Raw genomic sequence first — 24,038 nt, 5'->3', positions numbered from 1 at the left:
TGCAACTTTCTCTTCATATCCAGCTCACCATTCTTGACTCCAGCTCCCTATCAAATCCTGTAGTCTGTAAGACTGGGTAGGTGTGAAGGGTGGAAAATTTTAAATGCCCTGTGATCTGTATTATCAGCTTGTCACATTTCATCTCTATAAATGCTGAAAGCACACTAGAAGTTAGGAAATTACAGAATAATTGTAGAATATCAAAACAGCTTCAGAAGTGATGTGAGCAACTGGAAGACCATTTAGTCTGGGAGGTCTTATAAGGAGATAACAGGTCTATAAATTCAGAGGAACCTATTGGAAAGGAGAGGCTGCCATTGGATGCATTTCTGCTGGAAATCTGCACAAACCAACATATAAAACCAGACAGGTGGGATCTTACCCTAAGTAAGAATATGCAGTGTGAAGAAGACATGCTGAGTATGAATTAGAATTGCATTTTATCACTTCATTTTTTTCAGATCTTTAAATATGGCTCTACCAAAACAAACTTGGATGGCTTTTCTAAAATATCTGTCAGTGAACACAGGTTTAATGTTTAAACACAAGCTTGTCACTGAAAGGAGTAGACCCATGCAGAATGGTGAATGCAAACAAACCTCTTAGGGATGCCTGCAACCCAACAACAATTCAGGATGTCCCGAGAGCTGGGAAATACGTACTTTCTACAAAAGGGAACAGCAATACTACATCTGGGCAACATTTGATATCATTTTATGAGGAGAGGTCACATTGAAAGGCCTCAAGCAACCCTCACATTAATGACTCACCCCGTAAGAGACAGAGTGCCAGAAATCCAAGTAAATTTTTCTCTGTCCCCAGCAAACTAGGAAATTTCTGTGTTCTCCACACTAAGCTATTTCATATATGTATGAAAGCCTACCACTTATTTTAAGGATGTTTTCCTTTTTGTTTGACTGTTATACATTTTTTGAGAATTAAGGCTCACTAAGGTTTTACTATCCTCCATTTCAAAAATAAGCTCCCTCTAAGCACCACAGGATTTGAGATGTGACTCCAGACTTCATGTTTGTTTGGTTGTTGTCTATGCAAAATATGGAAACAGTATGCTAATGCTCCAAAGGTTGATTGCCCTTTTTGGTTATCCCATGTGGCAACAATACAAGGAATAACAAGAAGAATAAATACTTCCAAGGTGTGTTACACAAGTATCCCTCTGTGGAAACAAACCAAGTGTTTCCAGGACTTCTTTTCAACTGGCTTGTCCAGTGGTAACCTATTAAATGTTAGCTTTGGTGAGAAGTTTCAGTAAAAGACACTTCAGAAATTAAAAGACCAGCTGTAGATACAGAAACGACAGCAATTTCAATATTTCCCCTCCATTAAGTACCAATGCTTTTTATAATGTGAGATTTTTCTAAGTGATTACCTCAACACATCTTTTTTGCCAGAGTAGTTGCCCCAGATTCTCTAAAGTCACACTGGCTTTAAGTATGTAATTATGGGCAGCCTTCTGTATTTGCTTTGCACTCTACCCATTCTAAGACAGTAATAGCCTCGTCACCATGTACACGAGAAGGAACTTGAGAGGTGTTTGGTTTTGTGGGTTTTTTTTCCCTGAAGATAGCCACTCATTTCCATAGTCTTCAAAATTAAGGCCTGATAAGCAGAATTCTAATAAAACACAACTAAAATTCAAACCACTTACTTTTATGCATGGAAAAATATGGTGAAGAAATGATGACTGAATTAAGATCCTCTGGGCCTGAATCCATGTCCTAGTCCCTTACCAAATTGAGATTTTGGGATTTGCTCATAACCTTTCTTCAAAAAACTTTTTTAGAGTTTTTCCTACTGGCATACAATTCCTTGTTTGTCACCTGTTCATTGGGAGATTTTGGTTTGTTTTTTAGAACAAAGAGTTCTTTTTGGATCAAGTATTTTTTTTAAGACTTTAGAAACATCATAGATTCCCTTACTCAATTTAAAATTCACATCTGTATGCATGTCTTGAGTTTTGGTTCCTCTAAGGAAATCTGACATTTTATAACCAGATACCTTATATGCCTGTACATTTTCCAGCTTCCCCGCTACTGCCTCTGGGGAAACAATCCCAGATTTAGCAGATCTCCATCTGCCTCCCCTGTATAAACAGACAAAGCAACTACTTAGCCAACCTGCTACTTGCTAACCAGTCTATTTTTTAAGGAGGACAGTGATTTGGGTTTTTGTTCTTTTTTTTACCTTGCATCTATATTTGATGGAGTTACTTGAGATGCTTTTGAAATTTGCTATTAACTGTTACTGCTCTTTATTTTTGTCCACAGATTTCAAATTTTCTGGTGTTTTTAAGTGTCCCACTTGATTTCTAAATGGCTCCAATTTATCCTTTTTTTAAACTTCTGTCTTCTAGCTATATTTAGAATGCTCAGTATCAGATGGGAAGGGTGCCTACAAATGATCTGCATTATTCCAAATTATTTTTTAAGTTAGTTCTTAAAGTGTACTCATAAATATCTGTCAACCATTCAGTCTTACATAACTATGCTATTTGTACTGTGTACTGTTAATTCCCGTGATAGCATTCTATTTCCTGATTGCATGTTGAGAAAAATTACTTGGATTTAGATTGTAAGCTGTTTGGCACAAAGAATTCTCTTCATTATCTACATCATGCTCAGAGAACCGCATCTCCAAGTTGTGGTTAGAGTTGTATGTGCACCTTCATCATAAACAACAAACAGATGAAACAGGAACACATCTGAATGCTTCTTCTCAAATTTATTCTCATTTATATGCTCACAGTTACATTAAAATATTTTTGTGAACATGTATTTGTTTCATACTAATCAAAAACAATATTAAAAGTTGCAGTCAGCAATAAATATTTTGGTCTTATGAAATTACTTTTGTCTGTGCTTCATTCCTTTCTCAGCTATGTCAAATGTTTTTATTTTCTGCAGGATGTTCTTGCTTTGAGAAACTGAAGCAGAAAAAAAGTGATCTAAAGAAAAACATATGACATCTTTCCAAGCACTAGAAAAGCTGCTAAACCCTTCCTTTCAGTCACAATCTGTTCCAAGAGTGAGAGCTCACTGGTACATCAATGCTATCCTGCCCCCTGAGAATATCAGCTTCACAGATAACATGGAGGATAACATATTTCTCTGTATAACCAATTTACTGTGGATGCTGGAAACACTAGAGATTTTTTTAATTAAGAGGATAAATAATTCAAACAACAGACAGGGGAAATCTTTGCAAAAGAGTGTATGATTTTTAAAATTCCTATTCACTTCAAGGAACAAGATAATTCCTGAACAGGAAAGAACAACTCTGTAAAGAAAGTACGTCAGTAACACAGGACTTAAGTTAAAAACTGGCAGAGAGAACATCTGAGAACCTCCTGGTAAAGTACCCAGTTAGGCTAGCCAGATGGCATGCTATTTGTTTTCACTACTTCATTTGACATAGAAACAAACTGTTCTTCAGCTGAAAAACAAAACCAATTTGAATATTTCCTTTCGTCAGTGTTCCTAAACCTGAGTCCATTAAAAATCACCAGGGGTTTCCAGATAAGAACTATGCAGTATCTCTTTAAAGTCCAGGTGAAAGATCAGAGTCACCTCCTGAGTTACCATCTGTTTTATAAAATAATACTGCACAGTAGTATTATGTATATAAAATATCCTTCACAGCATAGGAGATGAGGGACTGTCAGAAGGGTATAAGACATTTGAATTAATGCATTTGTTGTTTTGGTGTCACTGAATAAAAAGCAAGGATGTTTATATACTTTAAAAAATTATATAAAAAAGGTGCAACAAACTACAATTCCAAGAAAACTGGATTTGAAAAGATCATTTTTTGGCTAAGGGCAGTCTCTTCTCCCACAGATTTGCCACTTCAAGGACAGACAAGAAGCCAAGCATATGGAGCATAATTTTGGCACTTTTCCTCGATGGAAAACTATGAAATACAAAATCCAGTATAAGTGCTAGTGGTTTAGATCACATGGGAAACTAGTCATCTTCTATCTTGGGCTGTGGATTGAAAAAGGTACCAAGGATAACTATAATCTTTTATTCTTTACATAGCCAAAGCTTACCTTGCAGAAGTTAGTGTGGAGTCAAATAAAAAGGGTGGTGATGAAAGGCACTTTACAACAGCTTCAAGACCTTCTCTGAACAATGAAAATCAACCAAAGCATTATAGAAATTCATTGTGTCCTTGCCTGCAAGTATTTGAATTAACGCTATTCAGTATGAAAATTCAATGCACCACCCAGAATTACAAAATAAGTAATAGCCTTTCTAATTAATCCCCAAGGGGAATTACCCTAGTGACAGCAAGAATGGGATTTGGTTCCAAATGCAACTCTGTCTTAAAGAAGACCAGTGCAAGTTTGGTGAGCCAGGTGACACAAGCCTGCTGCTTCACTGAGGTGGTACAGCATGCCATGAAAGCAGTCTGAAAGCAGACACATCTGTTAGGTGCTTCCTGCTGGAACTGCAGCATATTTCAGTGTAGGAGGGCAGCACAAGCGTGTTTACATAAAAGGATAAATGTATACACATCAGCTCTACACTAAAAGCTTGTACTAGCAGTACCTGTGTTACTGGACTGTGTGGGCCAGACTGTCAGTTCTGGAAATTTATAACTGTTTGAATACAGGTTTATTGGTTTCATTTTTTCCCCCCATCAGCAGAGAGACAGCATATCAAAACTTCCCTTTCATATGGAAACATTTCCTTTTCCATATTTTTTCCCCATTTTCTGTCAAAAGACAACTCAGAAATAATACAGGACAAAATGGAAACCAGCTGAAATAGTTACAAAACCTGAATGGAGGCCAGTTGTAAGAATATTTAAAGGACAAGTTGCAGCTGTGCTTGTTTAATTTCAGCAGAAATGTGAGAAATTGCATCACTGGGGTGGATGCTTTTTGACACACTGGATGAATCACACAAATCAGTCTACAGGCACAGTAATTGGACATCTAAAGGAGGCTTGTGCCATTGGAACAGCACAGGAACAGAAACAAACAGTACACAGGATTCAGAGGATTCTGATTTACTTTCAGTGGAGTTTTATGCCTACATACACATATTCATTTCAGCTGCAGAAAGTTACTTCTGCTTAGTTGGAGGGGTAGATATATTATGTGGATATACAATTTTTTAAATACAGAGGGAGTTCATGCATGGTGTTGAGATTGAGTTGTTCTATTGGTAAAAGAGTAATATTGACTACTAAGAGTAATTTATTACTAAATTGTAGTTGGCAGGTAACACAGTAAAGTAACCTTGGGAAATTTGAGTTCTCCAATTTAACTGCTTACTCATTTTAAAGATTAATTTTAATATGCAGCTCTGTAATTTATATATTTCATATATTTTAAAGGCCTAGCACAATGTATAATTAAATAACTACTTATTAAATATACAACTCCACAGCCTTAAAAAATTACAGCCCTAGAATTACCATATTTGCCACTGAGACCCACAAAAATTTTTAAATATTTATTCTTTCCTCAGATTGTATGGATGGTTACTCTACATTAAGATTTTAGGAGAAGAATAACAGAAATTATATCAAAATTTAATTTCTACATCTGATTTTCTTAGAGTTTAAAACTCAACTGAAAAAAGCTGTTTTTTTCCCCAGCACATTTTCATTCATTAGTTTACTCGCCGTTCTGTCAAAAAAGACAGCAATAGAGCTTAATTACACACTAAACAGATCAAAAGCTGCCTCCATATGATTACACAGTCACAGAAAAAGAACAGTCACTAAAATAGTATCCTGCAAACAAAATTGCATCTGCTGTAACCACAGAGAAGCAAATCAAACCTCATGTGCAATGTAAAAAGTGCACTGCCACAAGATCTGCCTTCTCCCTCTGAGGAGGCTTAGCACGTAGAAAAAAAAGTAGTTTCAGCACTGGCAAAAGAAAGAGCAGAACAGCAAGCTCTCAGATCTCAGAAGAGAATTGCTTAGGCTACAGTTGCAAAAAAAAAAATCTGCACCTAGTCTTATACCAGTGGGTTTGTCACACCAAGCTCCTCAGAGAGCAAAATGCTGCTTGAGAGCAGAGGGAAGGTGGCTGTGAGAAACCTTTCCCAAGGCTGTGGGAGTGGGGCTGAGCCACCCTCGAGGTCAGGATCTCTGCAGGGCAGGCAGGCCTGAAGCACTGCTTTATAACAGCGCCAGGCTCTGTGCTTCCTCAGAACCAGCAGAAAATACACCAGCAGGTCTCTTCTTCATGGAGCCTCTGCTGGCTGCAGGACGAGTTTGTCTCCGGGGCGTTGTGAGCACCAGTGGCAGGCTGTAAGGAAACACAGCAGCAGCCCCACAGATAACAATAAGGCACAGGGATCTCCGGGGGCTGTTCAAGGTCTAGTACAGGTTTTGGAGGATGTGCAGGTTTTGGTAGCAGATTTGAGGTCTGTGCCAAAAGAGGGAAGGAAATTCCCCCATAGCTCCTACCATGTCCGTTTGATGGAAGCTCCAGCGGGAGCACTAATGAATGCTCTGCACTCCACAATAGATAAGAAAATGCTTCAGTGTGCAGATGCACATTTATCTACACAACAATAAATGCACTTTATATATTAGGGAGGTCTTATCAAAGTTTGTCTGCTCTGTAATTATGTTGAGAAATGAATTGGACGGAATTTGAATAAGTTAAGGTAATGAGCTATTAACCTAGAGGATCTTTTACCAAATGATTCATGCGCATTCAATCTTTTCCTCTTCCCTCCAACTTCACTGTAAAGTTGAAACGAAAGACTAAGCTAATCAAGTAATCAGCAGTCATGGCTATAGCAACATTCAGCAGAAATGAAAAACAACTTTTCTTATACTAAAACTATGCAGGTATATTAAAGTATATTATATTAAAGTAGGACTTTTTTTTTTTTTACATTTGCACATCATAGGCAAATAGGAAAGAATCAAGACAATGGGTAGTCTTGCTTTTTTTAAAACAAGAAATCCCTGCTGGAAAGAGCCACAGAAACTAATTAATTCTGGGATCAGAATGAGAGGAAGATTGATGCACTGCTCAGATCTCCACCCACATAAAGTCCCTATCTCTCACAATTTTTAGCTCATTAGGGACAAATTTTCATTTTTTCCCAGTAGACACACAGGAAATCACCTCTTTTAAAAATACGTGGGTATCTGGCAACTACATGGCAGAGACAGGTTGCTGTGTCTCTGCAAAGGAAATGATGTATGACAAGACTGTCTCCTCTGCCAGCCATCATCCTACAAAACCGTACAACCTCCACCAATTCCCTTGGGAGCTTAAAACCTTCAAGACAACAACTGTAGTGAGGACATGGGCTCCCCCTTAGATCCTGCATCCATTCTTTCTTTGCAGTAGAATGAGGGGTTCTAAACAGGCAAGAAAACATTTTCATGAGAACTCTCTGCAGCTTTGTCACTCACTGCTTTCAATTCTGAGCGGAGAAGGGAGCAAAGGCTCTGCAGAACAGACAGGGGAGATGAAGGCAGCCCCGGCTGTCCAGCTGTAAGCTCCTCTGGCACAGGCTGTGTGCTCGGAAAGCGCGTGTGTAACCCAAGGAGAGCAGTTCTGCTCCAGAGTCAACAAGAGGATTGTTCCCTGTGCCTGCACTGACCTTGTGTCAGCCTCCTGGGGGTCCCTGCCTGCCCTCCACAGGGCTGCAGCAGGCAGGAGCTGAGGGGGACGCTCAGCTGCAGCCTCAGGCTGTGTGTGGGACATGGTCCTTCTTCCCAGAGCAGCTTCCCCCACTGCAGGTCAGTGCCCTGGCCCTGCCATCGCTTCCATCGGGCCAGGGGGCACAGGCAGGGGCTGCTGCAGCGCTCAGGGCAGGAGGCAGAGGGCAGGGGGCAGGCGAAGGAGATGTGCCAGGCACTCCTCTGCCTTGCTCTCAAGCCTCTGTGCCTGTGACATCCTGCCAGGCTCTGCCTCCCGGCGTGCGGGGTTGATAAATCCATGGGGAGTGATGCTGTCTTCACACTTCCTCCTGCTTTTGTCACCTGCTGCAGCAAGTCGGGGACACAGCAGCTCTGTCATGTCTACTTGTGATTGAACTAAGCAGTTCAAAGGATTAAGATAGCTTTCAATAAGTAAAATATTTTATTTCACTGGGTTTTTTTGTCCTTGGCATGAAACAAATTAAACTCAAGCTGTTCCTCAAGTAATTTCAAATGAAGCTGCTCAACCACCTGGACTCACAACATTTTTCACACACAGTCTCTTTATCTTACTCATTTCCTCTCCCTTTAAATACATTTTTAAATGTATTTGAACTAAAGTCCTTGAATTATCCTCTTGGAAAGATTTTAATCTTTTCTTTGGTAATTTAATCCTTTAATTCAAATAGTCAGTTGTATATCAAAGGTCTTTCGGGAAATGATTGACCTAATTTTTAGATATGTGATAGATATTCAGTGAAAAGTAGAAGTATTAACTTAAATGCAATTAAAATTATAGGAATCTACTTGGAATAATCTGATTTGTCTGGACTTTCAAAAAGCCTCTGATAAGTCCCACACAAGAGGCTATTAAAAAAGCAGCCAGTTGCAAGGTAAGAGATCAGAGATTTGGGACGTGGTGCTAGAGAGCTTACACAGACATGGTCAATATTCTGTGTGGCAAAAGGTTAACACTGAAACAGTCCCAAAACCATGTTGTAGCACTGTACACTGCAGCAAGCTGTCACTCAGCTTACTTAAAACACAAGTGAACAGAAAACTAAAGAACTTGAATTAATTGAAAGTACAAAACATTGACAGCTGAAAGTCTTTGTTGACAAGAACAGAGTAATGGACATTGGAAGAAATCTTGTCAATTATTCATGCAAGGTTATTGTACAAGTTGAAGAGGAAAGACCAGAGCATCACAGTGGACAGTTCAGTGGCTGTCAAGAAGGAAACACAGATTGTTCCAAAGAATAAGGAAAAGCAAAAACCAGTCCGACAAACACAAAACAAAGCAAAAGATACAATGACATTTTGAAATGTAGTGGTATGGTCCCATCAACAGGAATGCTGTGTTTGATGGCCCCAGAGAACAGTTTAGAATCACAGGGAAAAGTGTGAAAGAGAAAGGAGAGGCAATAAATATGATTATAGGCTGTGAAGGCTTTTCTTCTGAAGTGAAATGCTAAAGAAGTGTTTACAGAAGAGATGAATAGAAAAGCACTTAGCCCTGAACACGGGCAATAATGAATATTGTATGGAAGAGAAAATGAGCACTTCTATCTTTTAACAGGAGAAACATTCAATGAAAATGAAAACAATACATTTAAAACATATTACAGCCTTTTTTCTTTATGACAATTTCACAAGAATAGTCTACAAGCTTTGTGGAATCTTCTGAAACACTGATTGATAAGAAACTAAGTCTTTTACATGTAATTCATAACATCAGGGGAAGCAGAAAACTTACTAAGAAAATAAGAGGGGCCCTCCAGAGATACGAGTTTCGCTACTCCCCTTTGAAATTATAATTATGAAGAGACTATAATGGTCTTCCATGAAAAAGAAGAGACTGGACTTAGGAACAAGGACTAAGTGAAAGCCAACAGTAGGGTTATAGTGCAAATTAAAGCTGTCATTCAAAACGAGAGTTTCACAGACTGATGACAACTGCCAAGCAACTAACCTTGAAGCTCACTCTCCCTCAACTAATGCATGACATACAGATCATAAAAACAAAGCCTTTTCATGCTGTATTTTCTTTATAAACTGCAGTGAAACTGTAATTAAGGAAATGAAGCCTTCCTATAAATACTGTGATATAAAGAAAGTTTTTGATTATGTATGCAACCAAAATGAGGCAGACCTTGAGTCTTGGGTAGAAATCCTGTGCACTAAATCCAGGCTTGCTCTTTAGCACAGTGGCAATCAGAGGCACATAGACCACAGGATGTTCCACCCATCTCCCTGGCATCCCAAGGCAGAGCCTCATCTCCACACTCACAGTGTTCTAGTGAAGCGTCAGCTTCACTTACTCCTGGAAAGGAAAGGAATTGCAGGTGTATAAAACCTCAGAATGTGACACCAAAATAGAACACTAGCAATACTGGTTTTTGTAGTCCCACCTGTCATGAAGTACTACCAAAATCCAGGTATTTTCCTCTTTGGTGGCACTGTATTATACCATGTATCAGCAGAGAACCTTGATCAATTTATCACACACCATTTTTTCTCCCAGCCAGGTTTCACATTGTCAAGACTATGAATATTTTACACTGTTAACAGGGCTTGTGAGCTATTCAGATAGCATGGTGATAAAGCTCATTACAGAGTAAAAATAGCTGAAATTTATTCCAATGAACTATATTAATTCACAAATACAACTAATTTTAAACCCTTGCGTAACAAGAGAATGAAAATAGAAGACTGCATGCAAGTGTGTGTGCTTATACATATGTGGAGAACTGAAATACACTTCTCCAGCACATCTGCATCCCTGTAAATAGAGAGCTAAAAATGAAGTGGGAGGAAAGAATTTCTTTGCAAAATAAAACAAACAAGCCAACTCCGCATGCATGGGAATGAACTCAGCCTGAGGTTCCTTCCTCAAAGGACATGTCCTTCCCTGGCATGGCCATAGCAAGGAGCCCATCCTCACAGTTTCTCATCACAGCCATAATCACAAAATACATCCAATCTGCAGAAAATGATGGGCTGCAAAGCACTTGTGGATGACATCTCAAAGAATTCCCAGTTCAAACAAGCACAGTGATCAAAACAGCCTGATGCACCGTCTCTCTTTTACAAAGAGGTAGAACAGGTTTTTTTTCTGTGCAGACAAGAGAAGACAGGAAGGAACAGAGTTGCAAAGAGACTTTTTCCCCCTAAATGTGTCTTTTCAGTTTCTCATTTCAATCACTGATCAAGTAAGTCACTTGGCTTCAATTTTTTCTTAAGCACTTTCGTGTCCCATTTCTGGTGACTCATAATGAAGTGTATGGCAGAAGGGACCTTGTGAATCTAATCAAAGAACCAGAGTCTGTGGAACACAGATCCAACCTCACAGCCTGAACAAAGGAAGCATATTCATTAAAAGAGTGCATTCCATTCCAGGTAGTCATCACATAAGTCTTCCCTCCTCATGGGAAGCCACAAAGGCTGTCAGCATCCCCAGCATAATGTGATCCAATACACCAACTTTTCCATCGCCTATTTCAACTCAAAAACTAACAGAACTTTCTGCCCACCATAAATGTCCCCTGAGACTGAAGTCTGTGAACACAGGTTAACAGGCAGGACCACAAGAAGGCCACCTGAACCCTGTCAGTTACTTAAGCCTCCTTCTCAAAGTGTATTGACAGACACCAGAATTGGGGCATGAAATGCCATTTTTAAAAGGGAATAGAAAGATGGAACCATCTTTTCTTTTGGGGGGGGGCACCTGGGAGATGGAAAGGGGAGAACATTTTAAAAAAGATGTGTTGGCATGCATTTCTGTGAAGAAGTTTGTTTAAAGCTCCTAGCAGTCAGGAGTGGTGGTGTGAGAGGGAGGAGGGCATTCTCACTAGGACTGAAACAGCAAAATACAAGATTGCTGTCAGCCACCTAAATGTCAGTGGAATCTTTCTTCCTTCAACACTGCTCGACTACACTATGTTTCCAGGGTTTTGTTTTTTTTTTTTTAATTTATCAAAGGAAAAACTGGGACACTTCACAATTTGCCATAAAGACATTCATTTGTAACTGAAAACCAGAAAGAGGATGAAGGAGGAAAGAACGAAAATATTTGCAAAAGCTAACTTTGGCATAATGAAGTTATTCCCTCTGGGCTGTCTCTACAGCCAAGAGAGGCTCTTTCAGTTCATTGTATGCTGAGGGTTCTCTTTGCTTATGACCCCTAAAGCAGCCATGGCAGATGAGGTTCAAGCAGCCACTGTGACTCCTGAGTGTGCAGGAACAGCTGAGCAGACCTCCTGTTTATTTTGCTTGAAAAGTTAGTAGAGCAACAATCAGCAAAATGCGCAGCAGCATAACACAGCCAGCTCTGCACTTTGCAGTGCTGGGGAGAGGCAGGGCACAGTAGGATGCACCTCTCTTGTAAAAGCTCTACCCAGGTGGAAGTGATGGATAAACCAGATGAGTGGTGCACACCTCTCCCCATGAACAGCTGCAGGAGCCTTTATGGGCAGAAGACTCAGGCTGATTATGTGGTAAGAAAATACCAACTCCGGGCACTCCCTACAGGTGCACAGAGGACTATGGGATTCTATTCTCTGCGGCATGTTGGTCCCTCTTCACTTTTTTTGCTGTTACTTAATATCACTGTGGCTCCTCTGAGGGCACATTGGCAAGCACAAAACCTCTTTAGCTAAATTCAGAAACCTGCAAGACTCTATCAATGCTTCTTCCTAACAAAGGCAGTGCAAAAAGAAGGCAATCAGAAAGAAATGTTAACAAATGGAAGACTGATTAACCTCATTAAATTTGCAATTGTCCTGTAACTCATTATTCTGAGGTAAGAAGGCAAGCTGCACACTTGTTCTTTACTGTAGGTGTGGACACACACTGCTCCTTCAGCCAAGGTGTCCTTTAAAGATCATTTTTGATGCATTATGCAAGTGATATATAGTAAATTTTTGATGTATTTGTGGCATTATGCTTTTCTAAATGGCTAACACTGCTTGTGACAAAGAATGAAGTTCCAGAGGGACAGGGAAAAAAATGAAAAAAGCTCTAAGTAACACAGGAGAATATGAAGAAAAGCCCAATGAGAGTACTGAGCAAAACAATTACAGGCAATACAGTAGCACCATCTGTAAGTGACTACATCAAACATCTCAATCCTCACCCTTTAAAATAAATTCATATTTCTCCAATTAGCCTAAGTATTATTCCAGGGCAAAAAAAAAAAGGGTGCTGAAAATTTTCAGTCTTTATGGGATGGCGTGAGCTATTCATGGGGTCTTAAAAAATACAAAGAATCTTCTTCAAGTTATACCAAATTCTAGGTAAGGTAGTAAAAAAGGAATTCTTAGAAAGATTTTTATGATACAAAAAACCCAGAAGGTGAAATATCACAAGAGATTTGTGAAGAGAGCATAAAGTGCCTCATAAGCAATAGATAAGCCATTGAAAAAAAGCAAAGGGACCACCAATTTTCAAGGGAGAGTTATTTGGTTAAGAACAATTTTGTTAAGATTTTGGTTAAGCAATTAAAGAGCAATACCAGTCACCAAGGGAAAACCAATCAGCACTGCACCCAGACAGCTGTGCCAGCAGCCCTGGCAAGAGCAGCTCTGACCTCACTTCTTACCTTACACTGGAAACAAATTCTCTCACAGAGCTTTACATCCTCTTGCACATCCTTGCTCTTTCCTCCACCATCTTAAGGAATGTTGCACCTTATTTTCTCCTTCAGGAAGGATTTTGGTGCCCCCTTCATTTCACTAAATAATGGGAAAAATACTCAAAATGGACATAGCTTGAACAGTCAAAACATGGCAGTTAATTTTCTTAATGGATTTGCCTGTTTGATGCCCTAACAAACCATTTATGGGCCGACGATTCTAAGCTGCACCCTCTCCCCTCCTTTTTTTGAAGGCTAAAGGAAAATGCTTGATGACATTCATGAGTAGACAACAAAAGACAATCCCTAACTAGTCTCAGCTAAATTACAGACTTCAGAAAAACCTAAAAGAGAGCAGAACATCTCTGAAGTTTTTCCGGTTTATAAAGTTGTATTTTGCTCCTGCCTCTTTTAACCTACAATTCATTTTTTGTGTAGTTTTAATAAAAATACCCCCTTAGAGTCTGCATTTTGATTTCACCATTTCTTAAAAAAATATTTTGAAAAATTTAAAAAACTGCTTTAAAAATATTTTTAACCTTATTGAAAATAAATTGAAGGACAGGTCTCCCTACTCTTTGTATGTTATTGGAGTAACTGGAGTAAATTCTCTGCTCATTTAATAATAGACTCCCGCTCTTTTAGATTGTCTGAGAAAATTAGCTTTATGCTTTCCTCAGCAGTGAAAGACAATTCAAAATAGTTTGAGAATTATGAAAGAGGATAAGCTGTTTTCTTTTATATTCATAAAACTGTACCAATGTAATAGCAGGCAGGCATTTAAATTGCTACTGGGGCTTAAAGCACCCACCCTAGCTCATGTATTTTTTGGGAGTCTGACATGTACTAAGCTATTTTAGAATACACCCTGCATTTAAAAGTTAAGAAGAGTTAGAGCCTCAAGTAAATTAGAGAACACCATGCTCCTACGTTAAAATAATATGCCATTGACATCTAGTTAGTACTACCAGTAATATTCAAAAACTGGACTTGATTTTCAGTATGTACGTGATCTGACTATAAAATTCATTTAACATAACACAAGCAGAAAAACATTATTGTAGCCATGCCTGTGCAGAACTGGAGATGAACTATCTATCTACTATCTGAAGACTGCAATGTTGCTTAAACAGCAACTAAACTGCTTTAGAATGCATCATCTTGCTAAAGGTAATTTAAATGCATTTTAAACAGTTTTTTTCCCCGCAATTTATCTGTTTTCATCCTGTGAAGTTTTATTTTGATGATTTATGTAACAATGTGGCCTAAACAGTGGTAGTCCTCTTTTTCTCCCCCCCAAAAAACACGCTTTAGATTTGAGCATATGAACAGCCACACTTGGAGACCTTACTCCAAATATAGTTAGAGAGCAGAATTACAGTTCTTACCAATACCACAAATGCTTGAGTCCAGATTTATTCCTACACCGACAGGAATTTGCTGGGTGCGTCAGCAGCTCATCTCTCCAACACCTCACACCACCGCTGTGAAGAAATTCAGGAACTCGGCCAGGCACTCCTAGAGAAGGGATGCAGCCTCTCTTGCTGTATCTATGGATGTGGATGTTACAACCACATTTCAAAGCTAAATTTTAAGCATGCAATATCATAGCAGGTCATCACAAATTCCCTCCCACAAGTCTCTGATGCACAGCCAAGTCTGCAAGATTCTTGTACCACTCATCCCGCAAGCCAAGGCCAAGATGTTTCAACCTTGGTTTTAAGCATCAAGGATTAAGAACTGAACAAAACAGTGCAGAAAAGCAGAGGGTCTCCACTCCTTGAAGTCTTTCAGTCAAAACTGCTGTTCCAACAACAACCTAGAGCTCCAGTACTAATTACAGACATGAAGCACAAGTCACTCCTTTACTGAGCAGGATCTACAATCAGCTGTTACTGCTGAGGAAAGCAAGCCCAAATCACCCACTGTCACTCAGCTTCACAGCAACTGAGAACTGACCCCTCCCCAAGAAACTCTTATGGCACCATGCATCTCCTGGAATGTCCTCATTTTGAATACTACAGAGTATTTTGACTTCCTTTCCTTGTAAAAGATGCAGTAAAATAACTAAATAAAGGGCAGGAGGACAAGGGATAGAGCAGACTGGCATAAGGTGAGCTTGCAGGTTATTTTTAACTTCTAGAAAAGAAAAATGGCAAATGTACAGGTTTAGGGCTATAAAATCACACACAAGGTGGCAAGGAAAACACATCACAAGGTAGCAAATTCAAGTGATCAGGCAGAGGCTATAAAAAAAACACGCTTTTATAGATACTCTATAGTAAAACACTGTACTGCTGGCACAGGAAGCTGCAGAATAAATGTTACATGTTTTCACATGTATTGTTTTAATTTATTTCCATTTATTAAAGGTGTCATTAACAAACTTTTTAACTGGACCAGAATATCTCAAACGTTATGGGTTAATAAAATATATGCTATTAAACCCACAACAAATTAAGGGAAGTATTACCGTAGATATATTAAATAAGCTTGTACAATTAAACCATTATGGAGTAGATTATTTTCAATAATATACATAGAGAGCTATCAAAAAAGCATAAGAAGCAGAATTCTCTTTAGAAAACATTATTTCAAATTAAGCTTTTGTGGATTTAACACACTGCCAAAATGCACACATCATTTTGAAAATGAGACATGCGTTGGGAAAAAACCCAACAGTTTAAACACACAACACATGATGCCACTGAAATATTTTTAGCTGAGTGCCCTAAGATAGAAATCCTACTTTTTTCTGCAACATAAATTTATTTTCTATGGAAATGCTTTTGACCGAAAACATTTTATTACATGAAAAGGTTGCAGAAATAAATTCTGTCAAATACAGAAAAAAATAAAATAGGCACTTTTCTTAGAAAAATGCTGTGACAAGATTCAGGCAAAACTGATCTATTTCCTTAGGAATGGTTCCACTTCCTGTTATAAAACAGCTCAAATGTATTTCTTATTCTTTATACAAGAAATATGATTTACACACGAAATATGAAAGTTCTCTTTTGTCCAGCAATTGTGTTCATTTCACAAATAAAAAATGTTGTCCTAGAGCAACAATAACTGCAAAATCTGCAACTACCACCTCCTTCTTACTGACCATGCCCCCACACTATTTCCTATTTCAATACTGAAGACTTTGCAAACGTTTCTGTAACTTACTATTGAGAAATATTCTTAACCAGATGATTTTGATTACAGTAATTTCACGATTATAAGCCACACCATTTTGACTAAAATTTTGGTCCGAACCCAAAGTGCGGCTTATAATCAGGTGCAGCTTATATATGGACAAAGAACAAAAAGTTGCTGTTTTAGTTTGGAGGACAGGTGTCTGCTGAGAAAGGCAGGAGCTTCTCTTTGAAATGGAGAATGTAAACCCCCTCCCTCCAAATTATGATAATTTGGAAATCAAGGGGCTTTCAGGCAAAGATATGGGAATTAGGAATAACAGTTCTTTTCTAGGGAAATTAAAATAGAAATACAGTACTACAAAGAAACAAACTCCAAACCCTGACAAAGTCAGAGTACAACCTGACACCCCATCAGGCAGGGTGTTGGTAGCAGTCCCATTAAATGGTGGCTGCATCCTCCTGCAGTGACAGATGTGGCTCAGTTGAAGCAGTGCTCCTGTACAAGGTGCAGTTTCCCTCTGGAGGTCCAGTGGTGATGTGGAGAAATCCGGTTTTCCACTGGAGTCCAGTGGAGAAAGGGGCTCCCTTAGTGTCCCAAAACCTCTGTTTTTATCTTGGTAAGAAATGTTGGGCTCTTCCCCCTGGCTGGAGCCACTTCCAATGGGATGCAGTAATTTTATCAGTCACACAGTGGGACTCAATGGGCCATTAGCAGAAAATTACTCGCTGGAGGAAGGATAGGTTGTGAAAAGATAGAGAACAATGCCCTGCCTGGTTTCAATGGATGGCCCATTAGCAGAATATCTCCCACAGAGATAAGGATCACTGCCCCCACCCTCAACAGATGGTGATAGAACAGATACCTTTTATCACACTCTGTATTGTAACGTGTGGCTTGTAATCAGGTGTGGCTTACAATTGTGAAATTACTGTAATTTCTCACAAAAACAGGATTGAGTTGTACCCCATGACTCCAGATAGAACAATTTTATATCATTAAGTGCTGCAGCAACTGAGGGGTGATTTTTTTGAACTCTGCTTCCAAAAAACTTGAGCACTTCAAAACATCTAAAAAGATTTGAAACATCTCCTGTTTTGCTTTCTTGTTTTTTATATACTGCAGAAGAGGTTCCTTAAATGTTCCCGCTGTAGGGACAGAATTGAAGACTAAGACTTGGAAATCAAAGTCACAACCGAAAAATAAAAGCCAAACCAACCCTTTTTCCAAAAAGATCACAAGTGTAACTAGCTCAGGATGTCACAATATTAAAAAACATTGTGAAAAGTAACAGAACAAGCTGACACACTTTCACATGTGACATTTAAAACAGCAACGTTGTGTTTTCAATTTTTAAGTCTGGAAGAAAAAAAATCAACTGAGTATTTCCTGAAGATTTTGGTCAAAAGGCTTTCATGTTTGCAAGGCTGAAAGAATACGCAGACATAGAATGCCTGTTTGAAAATTCTACAGCTTTCTCATGTAACATTCACATTGTAGTCTGAAATTTGTACATTATCACTCCAGCCTCATCATCTGGCTTTCAATTAACAAGCGAAGCTCAAAACCTATGTTTTTTAGATTACAAATTACAAATACTTCAAACTAAGTGACAAAACACCCAATTTGCTGGTATGTTACTGTTTTATTCACAAAATAAAGAGCTTTGTCTTTCCAAACAAAGAACATAACAGAAAGACTCGACGATACAGTTATAAAAAAAGTGGTACTGAAAATTTGAAAAAGTCTGGTAAAATTTACAAATGAGAACTATCACTTTGTACAAAATCCTTTTTTTTTTTAAAGAAACTTCAGTAATAGGTTTTAAAATACAGTTCTAACAGCTCGGAAGTGTAGCTTCACTGCAGCTCGGGGCTGGGCTTTATTTCCGCCGGTGTGGGGAGTTGTTCCTGCGTTTTGGGGAGCTCTCCCTGCGGTATGGGGAGCTTTCCCTGTTCTCCCTGCGGCGCGGGGAGCTCTCCCTGTTCTCTCTGTGTTTTGGGGAACTCTCCCTGTTCTCCCTGCGGCGCGGGGAGCTCTCTCTGTTCTCTCTGTGTTTTGGGGAGCTTTCCCTGTTGTCTCTGCGTTTTGGGGAGCTCTCCCTGTTCTCCCTGCGGTGCGGGGGGCTCTCCCTGTTCTCTCTGCGTTTTGGGGAACTCTCCCTGTTCTCTCTGCGGTGGGGGGAACTCTCCCTGTTCTCCCTGCGGTGCGGGGGGCTCTCCCTGCGGTGTGGGGGGCTATCCCTGTTCTCTCTGCGGCGTGGGGAGCTCTCCCTGCGGTGCTGGGAGGTCTCCCTGTTCTCCCTGCAGTGCGGGGAGCTCTCCCTGCGTTTTGGGGAACTCTCCCTGTTCTCTCTGCGGTGTGGGGAGTTGGTCCTGCGGTGCGGGGAGCTCTCCCTGTTCTCCCTGCGGTGTGGGGAGTTCTCTCTGCAGTGTGGGGAGTTCTCCCTGTGGTGCTGGGAGTTCTCCCTGTTCTCTCTGCGGTGCGGGGAGCTCTCCCTGTTCTCCCTTCGTTGCTGAGAGTTCTCCGTGCGGTGTGGGGAGCTCTCTCTGTTCCCCCTGCGGTACGGGGAGCTCTCCCTGCGGTGGGGGGAGCTCTCCCTGTTCTCTCTGCGTTTTGGGGAACTCTCCCTGGTCCCCCTGCGGCGTGGGGAGCTCTCCCTGTTCTCTCTGCGTTTTGGGGAGCTCTCTCTGTTCTCCCTGCGGTGCGGGGAGCTCTCCCTGCTGTGGGGGGAGCTCTCCCTGGTCTCTCTCCATTTTGGGGAGCTCTCCCTGTTCTCTCTCCATTTTGGGGAGTTCTCCCTGTTCTCCCTGCGGTGCGGGGAGCTCTCTCTGTTCTCTCTGCGTTTTGGGGAACTCTCCCTGGTCTCCCTGCGGTGGGGGGAGCTCTCCCTGTTCTCCCTGCGGTGCGGGGAGCTCTCCCTGGTCTCTCTGCGTTTTGGGGAACTCTCCCTGTTCTCTCTGCGGTGCGGGGGGCTCTCCCTGTTCTCCCTGCGGTGCGGGGAGCTCTCCCTGGTCTCCCTGCGGTGGGGGGAGCTCTCCCTGTTCTCTCTGCGTTTTGGGGAGCTCTCCCTGCGGTGGGGGGAGCTCTCCCTGTTCTCTCTGCGGTGCGGGGGGCTCTCCCTGTTCTCTCTCCGTTTTGGGGAGCTTTCCCTGTTGTCGCTGCGTTTTGGGGAGCTCTCCCTGTTCTCCCTGCGGTGCGGGGAGCTTTCCCTGTTGTCTCTGCGTTTTGGGGAGCTCTCCCTGTTCTCTCTCCGTTTTGGGGAGCTCTCCCTGTTGTCTCTGCGTTTTGGGGAGCTCTCCCTGTTCTCCCTGCGGTGCGGGGAGCTCTCCCTGTTCTCCCTGCGGTGCGGGGAGCTCTCCCTGTTGTCTCTCCGTTTTGGGGAGCTCTCCCTGTTCTCCCTGCGGTACGGGGGGCTCTCCCGACGCCGGTCGTCAGGGTGGCGGCTCTGCTTGTCCTTGTCCCGCTGCTTCTCAGAACCGTTCCTGGAGCGCTCTTCCTGCTCCTCCTCCCTCGGGCTGGCACGGCCACGCTCCCTCTCCCAGGATTTTGATCTCTCTCTTTTCCTACTACGACGTCCATCATCTTTGCTCCAATGTCTGTACTTTTCATCATCAGATACAGAAGCTCTTCTTTCTGCTTTTTTCAGTTTTGAATTACTGTGTTTATTTTCTGCATCCTTACTTCTTTCATGGTTCCTATCCTTTCCGCTGTGGTAACCATCTCTGCCGTTGGATTCATCTCTGTGGTGGTATTTTGAAACATCATCTCTCCTGTGTGATTCTCTTACATGTCGGTGATTTCTTTCTGATTTCCTCTCACTATCACTTCTTTCCTCTTGCTGCCTCCTTCCAATTTTCTTTTCAACCGATTTCCTTCTCTTTTCTTGTTTTTTCTTGGAAACTTTATCAGATTCTCTATTTTTCTTCTGCATCCTCCTTCTTTTGGCTTTAGAAACATCTGAAATTATAACAAATTATGGAACTAAGGTTGCATTTTAATTTAGTATATTAAACTGATTAAACTACAGAAAGAATTCTAGAAAGTGCTTTTAGCCAGAAAGTATTTGTGCACATGTATCCGGACAAAGGTTCCAAAATAATGAACTCCTGCTTTTCATCCCTTTGCTACCAGCAAGTGATGCCTATCTTTTGAAAACCTTTACCTGTCACCACTCTCTTGCTGACTTTTACTCAAGGACCAGGCATAGACTGTAAAGTCATACACCAAAGCACTCTCACAAATAATCTTTTTTCTAGGAAGGATTTTTCCCAGACTAGGCCAGTCTCAAAATCATTTACTTTTCCTGGAAAAGCTTATCAGTCAATGGAGATGAAAAACAACAGATGAGGAAAAATCTCCAATGCTAACCCACAAGGAAAAATAGGTAGGATGAAAACGGCTTGAGATATAATGGTATTGCAGCAATATAACAATGGCCTAACTTTTCAGAAGAAATAGTGACAGCTCTGTCAACAAGATTAAAACCAACTTCTGTATTTCTAAATACACAGTAGTCTCATCTCAGTGGAACAGATCTTCCCTGTTTGCTCTTTATCAGGGACTTTTAGATCACACTTGACAGTATTTGGCACTAACAGCATTTACAATAGCCATTCATTCACCTTAGTGTGTGAACTGCAGAATCACATCAGCTGCTTCTCATCACCTTTTGAAAATATCACAGCCATGAACTAATTTATTAGTACATGCATTGTCTGAATTGACTAGTCTCGTGTCTGAACTAAGGCTTGCTGACATTCTGCTAAAATGCAATGACCAATTCAGATACATTTTAATCCAGTGTTTTCTACATTATTTTACATCCGCCAGTATACAGGAAAAGACCTGAGAAAGCAAACAGAAAAGAACCAGCTGCTGTGATGACAGATATATTTTATCATCTGCTGGACCTGTTTTAGAACCACCTCCCCAGGGCAGTGCTGAGCTGAGCAAGCTGATGAAGTTCCAAGCATTAACAGGCAGTATGACAGTAATCTTTAACTTAGCTCAATTTCTGATCAGCAGGTTTTCTATTTTTCTTTTATACACTGCACCAACACTGAAACACTGTAGCACATTCCTATGAAAAACGCTCTTAATTCTTCCAAGTAGTTTCATAGATTTTAAAAAGCTGCAAATGCAGGAAGACTTTGGAGTTATAACCAGTAATGGAACCTCAACTCAGTTAAACATTAAAGCTTACTGTTATCTCCAATTAGTGTTTCGACCACTGCATTAAAGTACACAAGAAACTGAAAAGTGAAACCAGGCTGCAAAGATGTGAATTTTAATGAATATGCTCCTCATTGGAGAAAAGGAAAGTAGTAAAGGAGAAGGTCCTAACTGGGAAAAAACCCTGTTTCTACTCTTGGACTGCAGCCTTGGTTTGTCACAAAGGACTGGCCCCTCTGGGTGCTATCAGGCAGCTCAGCAGAGCTGCAGCTGTCCCTGTAGGACCATCTGGCTCTGTGCTGAACCAGTGCCTCCTCTGACCCTGTTTGGCTGTGCCCTCCTCTTGTGCTGTCGTCACTAATGCTGTTAGCTGTGACACACAGCTCCCACAGTGGACAGGAGACCGCAGTGGAGAACAGAACTGCATTTCCAAAGAAGGAGCAGTTCACACTGCTTTTGTTTTATTCATCATTTTCATTTCAAAGACATGTAATAAATCAAATTAACTTTGAATCAGCAAACTTCCTTGCTACAGGAAGTCATGCTGTGCTATCATCTGCTCCTGCTTATATATACTGGGGGGAGACTGCACACACCAACTCATAATAGTAACTACTTTAGAGATTAAGCAATGTTTATGACAGTTCATGTCTAACAGAGGTTTCTACATCAGCACAACAATATAAGATACTAAACACTAATTATAATGCATAAAAATACAAAGTAAGTTATCTGCAAAAGCTAATTCTTCCTTGGATATTCTGCTGCAGACAAGAACCTTCACTATATCAACAACAGATTTTTCCTGAAGCAGAGGAATTAGAAATAGGGACCTGGCAGCATTTAAACAGATTGCTAGAACTGAGGAACTGATTTCTGACTCAAGGAAAAAGCACATATTTCCAGGGAAAGACACAAGGACTATCAAGCTGACTCAGTAAAGCCAAGAAAAAAGAGTTGTAGACATGAGTTTCTACGGTTCATCAGTAAACACAGAGAAAATAATTGGGAATGACTCTAATCCCTCAACTCTCCAATAAATTCAAGTCATAGTAGAGTGCAACAGACAGCAACTGTGTAAAAAAAGTAATCAAATCAATGTTTCTCAGATATTTAAGTCTCTAAAAGTGGAACTCAGTTTTTCTGAGTTCAAATTTAAAAATAAATTTCCATGAGAAACACTTAATATTTTAAGTTAGAAAAAATTGTATAGTTTTTAAAACAGAAAAATGATCACTGTCTACAGCCAGATTTTCTTCAAAGCAAGTATACACAGAAGCAGTAATAAACATATCTGGAGAAAGAAGTAAGAGAAGCGAACAGTTGTACTGTTGGTTAAATACCTGAGTCACTGCTGCTGTCACTGCTAGATGAGGAGTCACTGCTGCTGGATGACTCTGAACTACTACTGCTGCTGTCAGAATCAGAATCTGAGGAAGAGTCTGTGTCTGAAGATGAAGAGGAATCTGATGACTCAACATTTTGCTTCTGTGTCATAATCAACTTTGGAGCATTTTTAAGATGTTCCCGCAATTCATCCCTAATTAGAAAAAAAAAAATTGTTAGTCAATTTTATTTTTTGTTTGTAGGGAGAGGGGAAGAAGAAGAAAGGAAATATCAAATGAGAAAAGTGTTCCTCACGTTAGTCCTCCAAGGCCAATGGAAGTGAAGAAATTGATGGCAAAGCGAGTGTTTCTTGGGTTATCCCGAGGCAATAATCCCTCAAAGAAAGGTTGCAGTGTCCTGAGGGAAACAAACATCTATATTAAATACTCAGCACTCTCCCTGACATAAAGAAACTGGAAAAGAAACTGTATGGATCACTACAAGAAAGCAAAAGTTTTCTCTTCATGCATTTTTCAACACTCACTGTTTGTACCTGTGATGCATCTAATCAAACGCTATTTAAAAACTTGCTCTTTTATGACAACATAAAACTTCACACACAGGAGAGTTGCATACATATTGACAGATAGTGACAACAGAAACCCCAACTTTGTGAAGCCCTAAGTCACTTGTGGAACTGCAGCAGCCTGGGATAGCAAAGGATAACAGGCACTGACCAAGAAGTTCAAAGATTAGGGATCCATCCATCCCCTCACACAGGGCCTTAGGGATAGCTTCAAATTCAGGTTTACATGAGCTAAAGCGCCTACTAAATTCTTCATTATGCACAGAAGAAATCCCAACCTAGAGGAAATAGCTCAAGCAACTGCAAGTAACGTTGTCAGAATGCAACACATTAAATCCCGTACAGATTCAAAGGAATGTTATTTATACTATGTTTAAGGATTAGTAAGTAATCTTAGAGAAAGTGTTACTAATAGTGATATTTTTCTACGTTTTGTCAGAAAGAGAAGCCCCAGTAACATTTATTATGCAGCTGTACAGCTGATAATATATAAAAATAAACTTGCACTTGGAAATTGTCAGGGTAGCT

The 24,038-nt window shown here is 40.4% G+C and overlaps 1 protein-coding gene across 10 annotated transcripts in view; it reads right to left on the bottom strand.

Annotated features, from left to right (window-relative positions):
* Nucleotides 1-18,048: 18,048 nt before the first annotated feature.
* The window catches only part of CWC22 (CWC22 spliceosome associated protein homolog), a 29,037-nt gene continuing 23,047 nt past the window's right edge, over nucleotides 18,049-24,038 (bottom strand). For 3 of the 10 annotated variants that reach the window (XM_033064984.1, XM_033064983.1, XM_033064985.1), the window contains 4 exons: nucleotides 23,240-23,341; nucleotides 22,942-23,138; nucleotides 19,516-20,383; nucleotides 18,049-19,164 (listed from right to left, as the gene is read on the bottom strand). In XM_033064984.1, the coding sequence (XP_032920875.1) occupies nucleotides 18,306-19,164; nucleotides 19,516-20,383; nucleotides 22,942-23,138; nucleotides 23,240-23,341 (2,026 nt within the window). In that variant the 3' untranslated portion in view covers nucleotides 18,049-18,305. Of the gene's footprint in view, nucleotides 19,165-19,224; nucleotides 20,384-22,941; nucleotides 23,139-23,239; nucleotides 23,342-24,038 lie in introns of all 10 variants that reach the window. The other 7 variants (XM_033064988.2, XM_033064989.2, XM_033064986.1 and 4 more) reach the window with 7 other exon arrangements.

This window comes from Catharus ustulatus, chromosome 7, assembly GCF_009819885.2.
Source record: "Catharus ustulatus isolate bCatUst1 chromosome 7, bCatUst1.pri.v2, whole genome shotgun sequence".
NCBI classification, from domain to species: Eukaryota; Metazoa; Chordata; class Aves; order Passeriformes; family Turdidae; genus Catharus; species Catharus ustulatus.
Note: the sequence above shows the minus strand (reverse complement) of the source record. Positions and strands in the feature narration are given on the sequence as shown.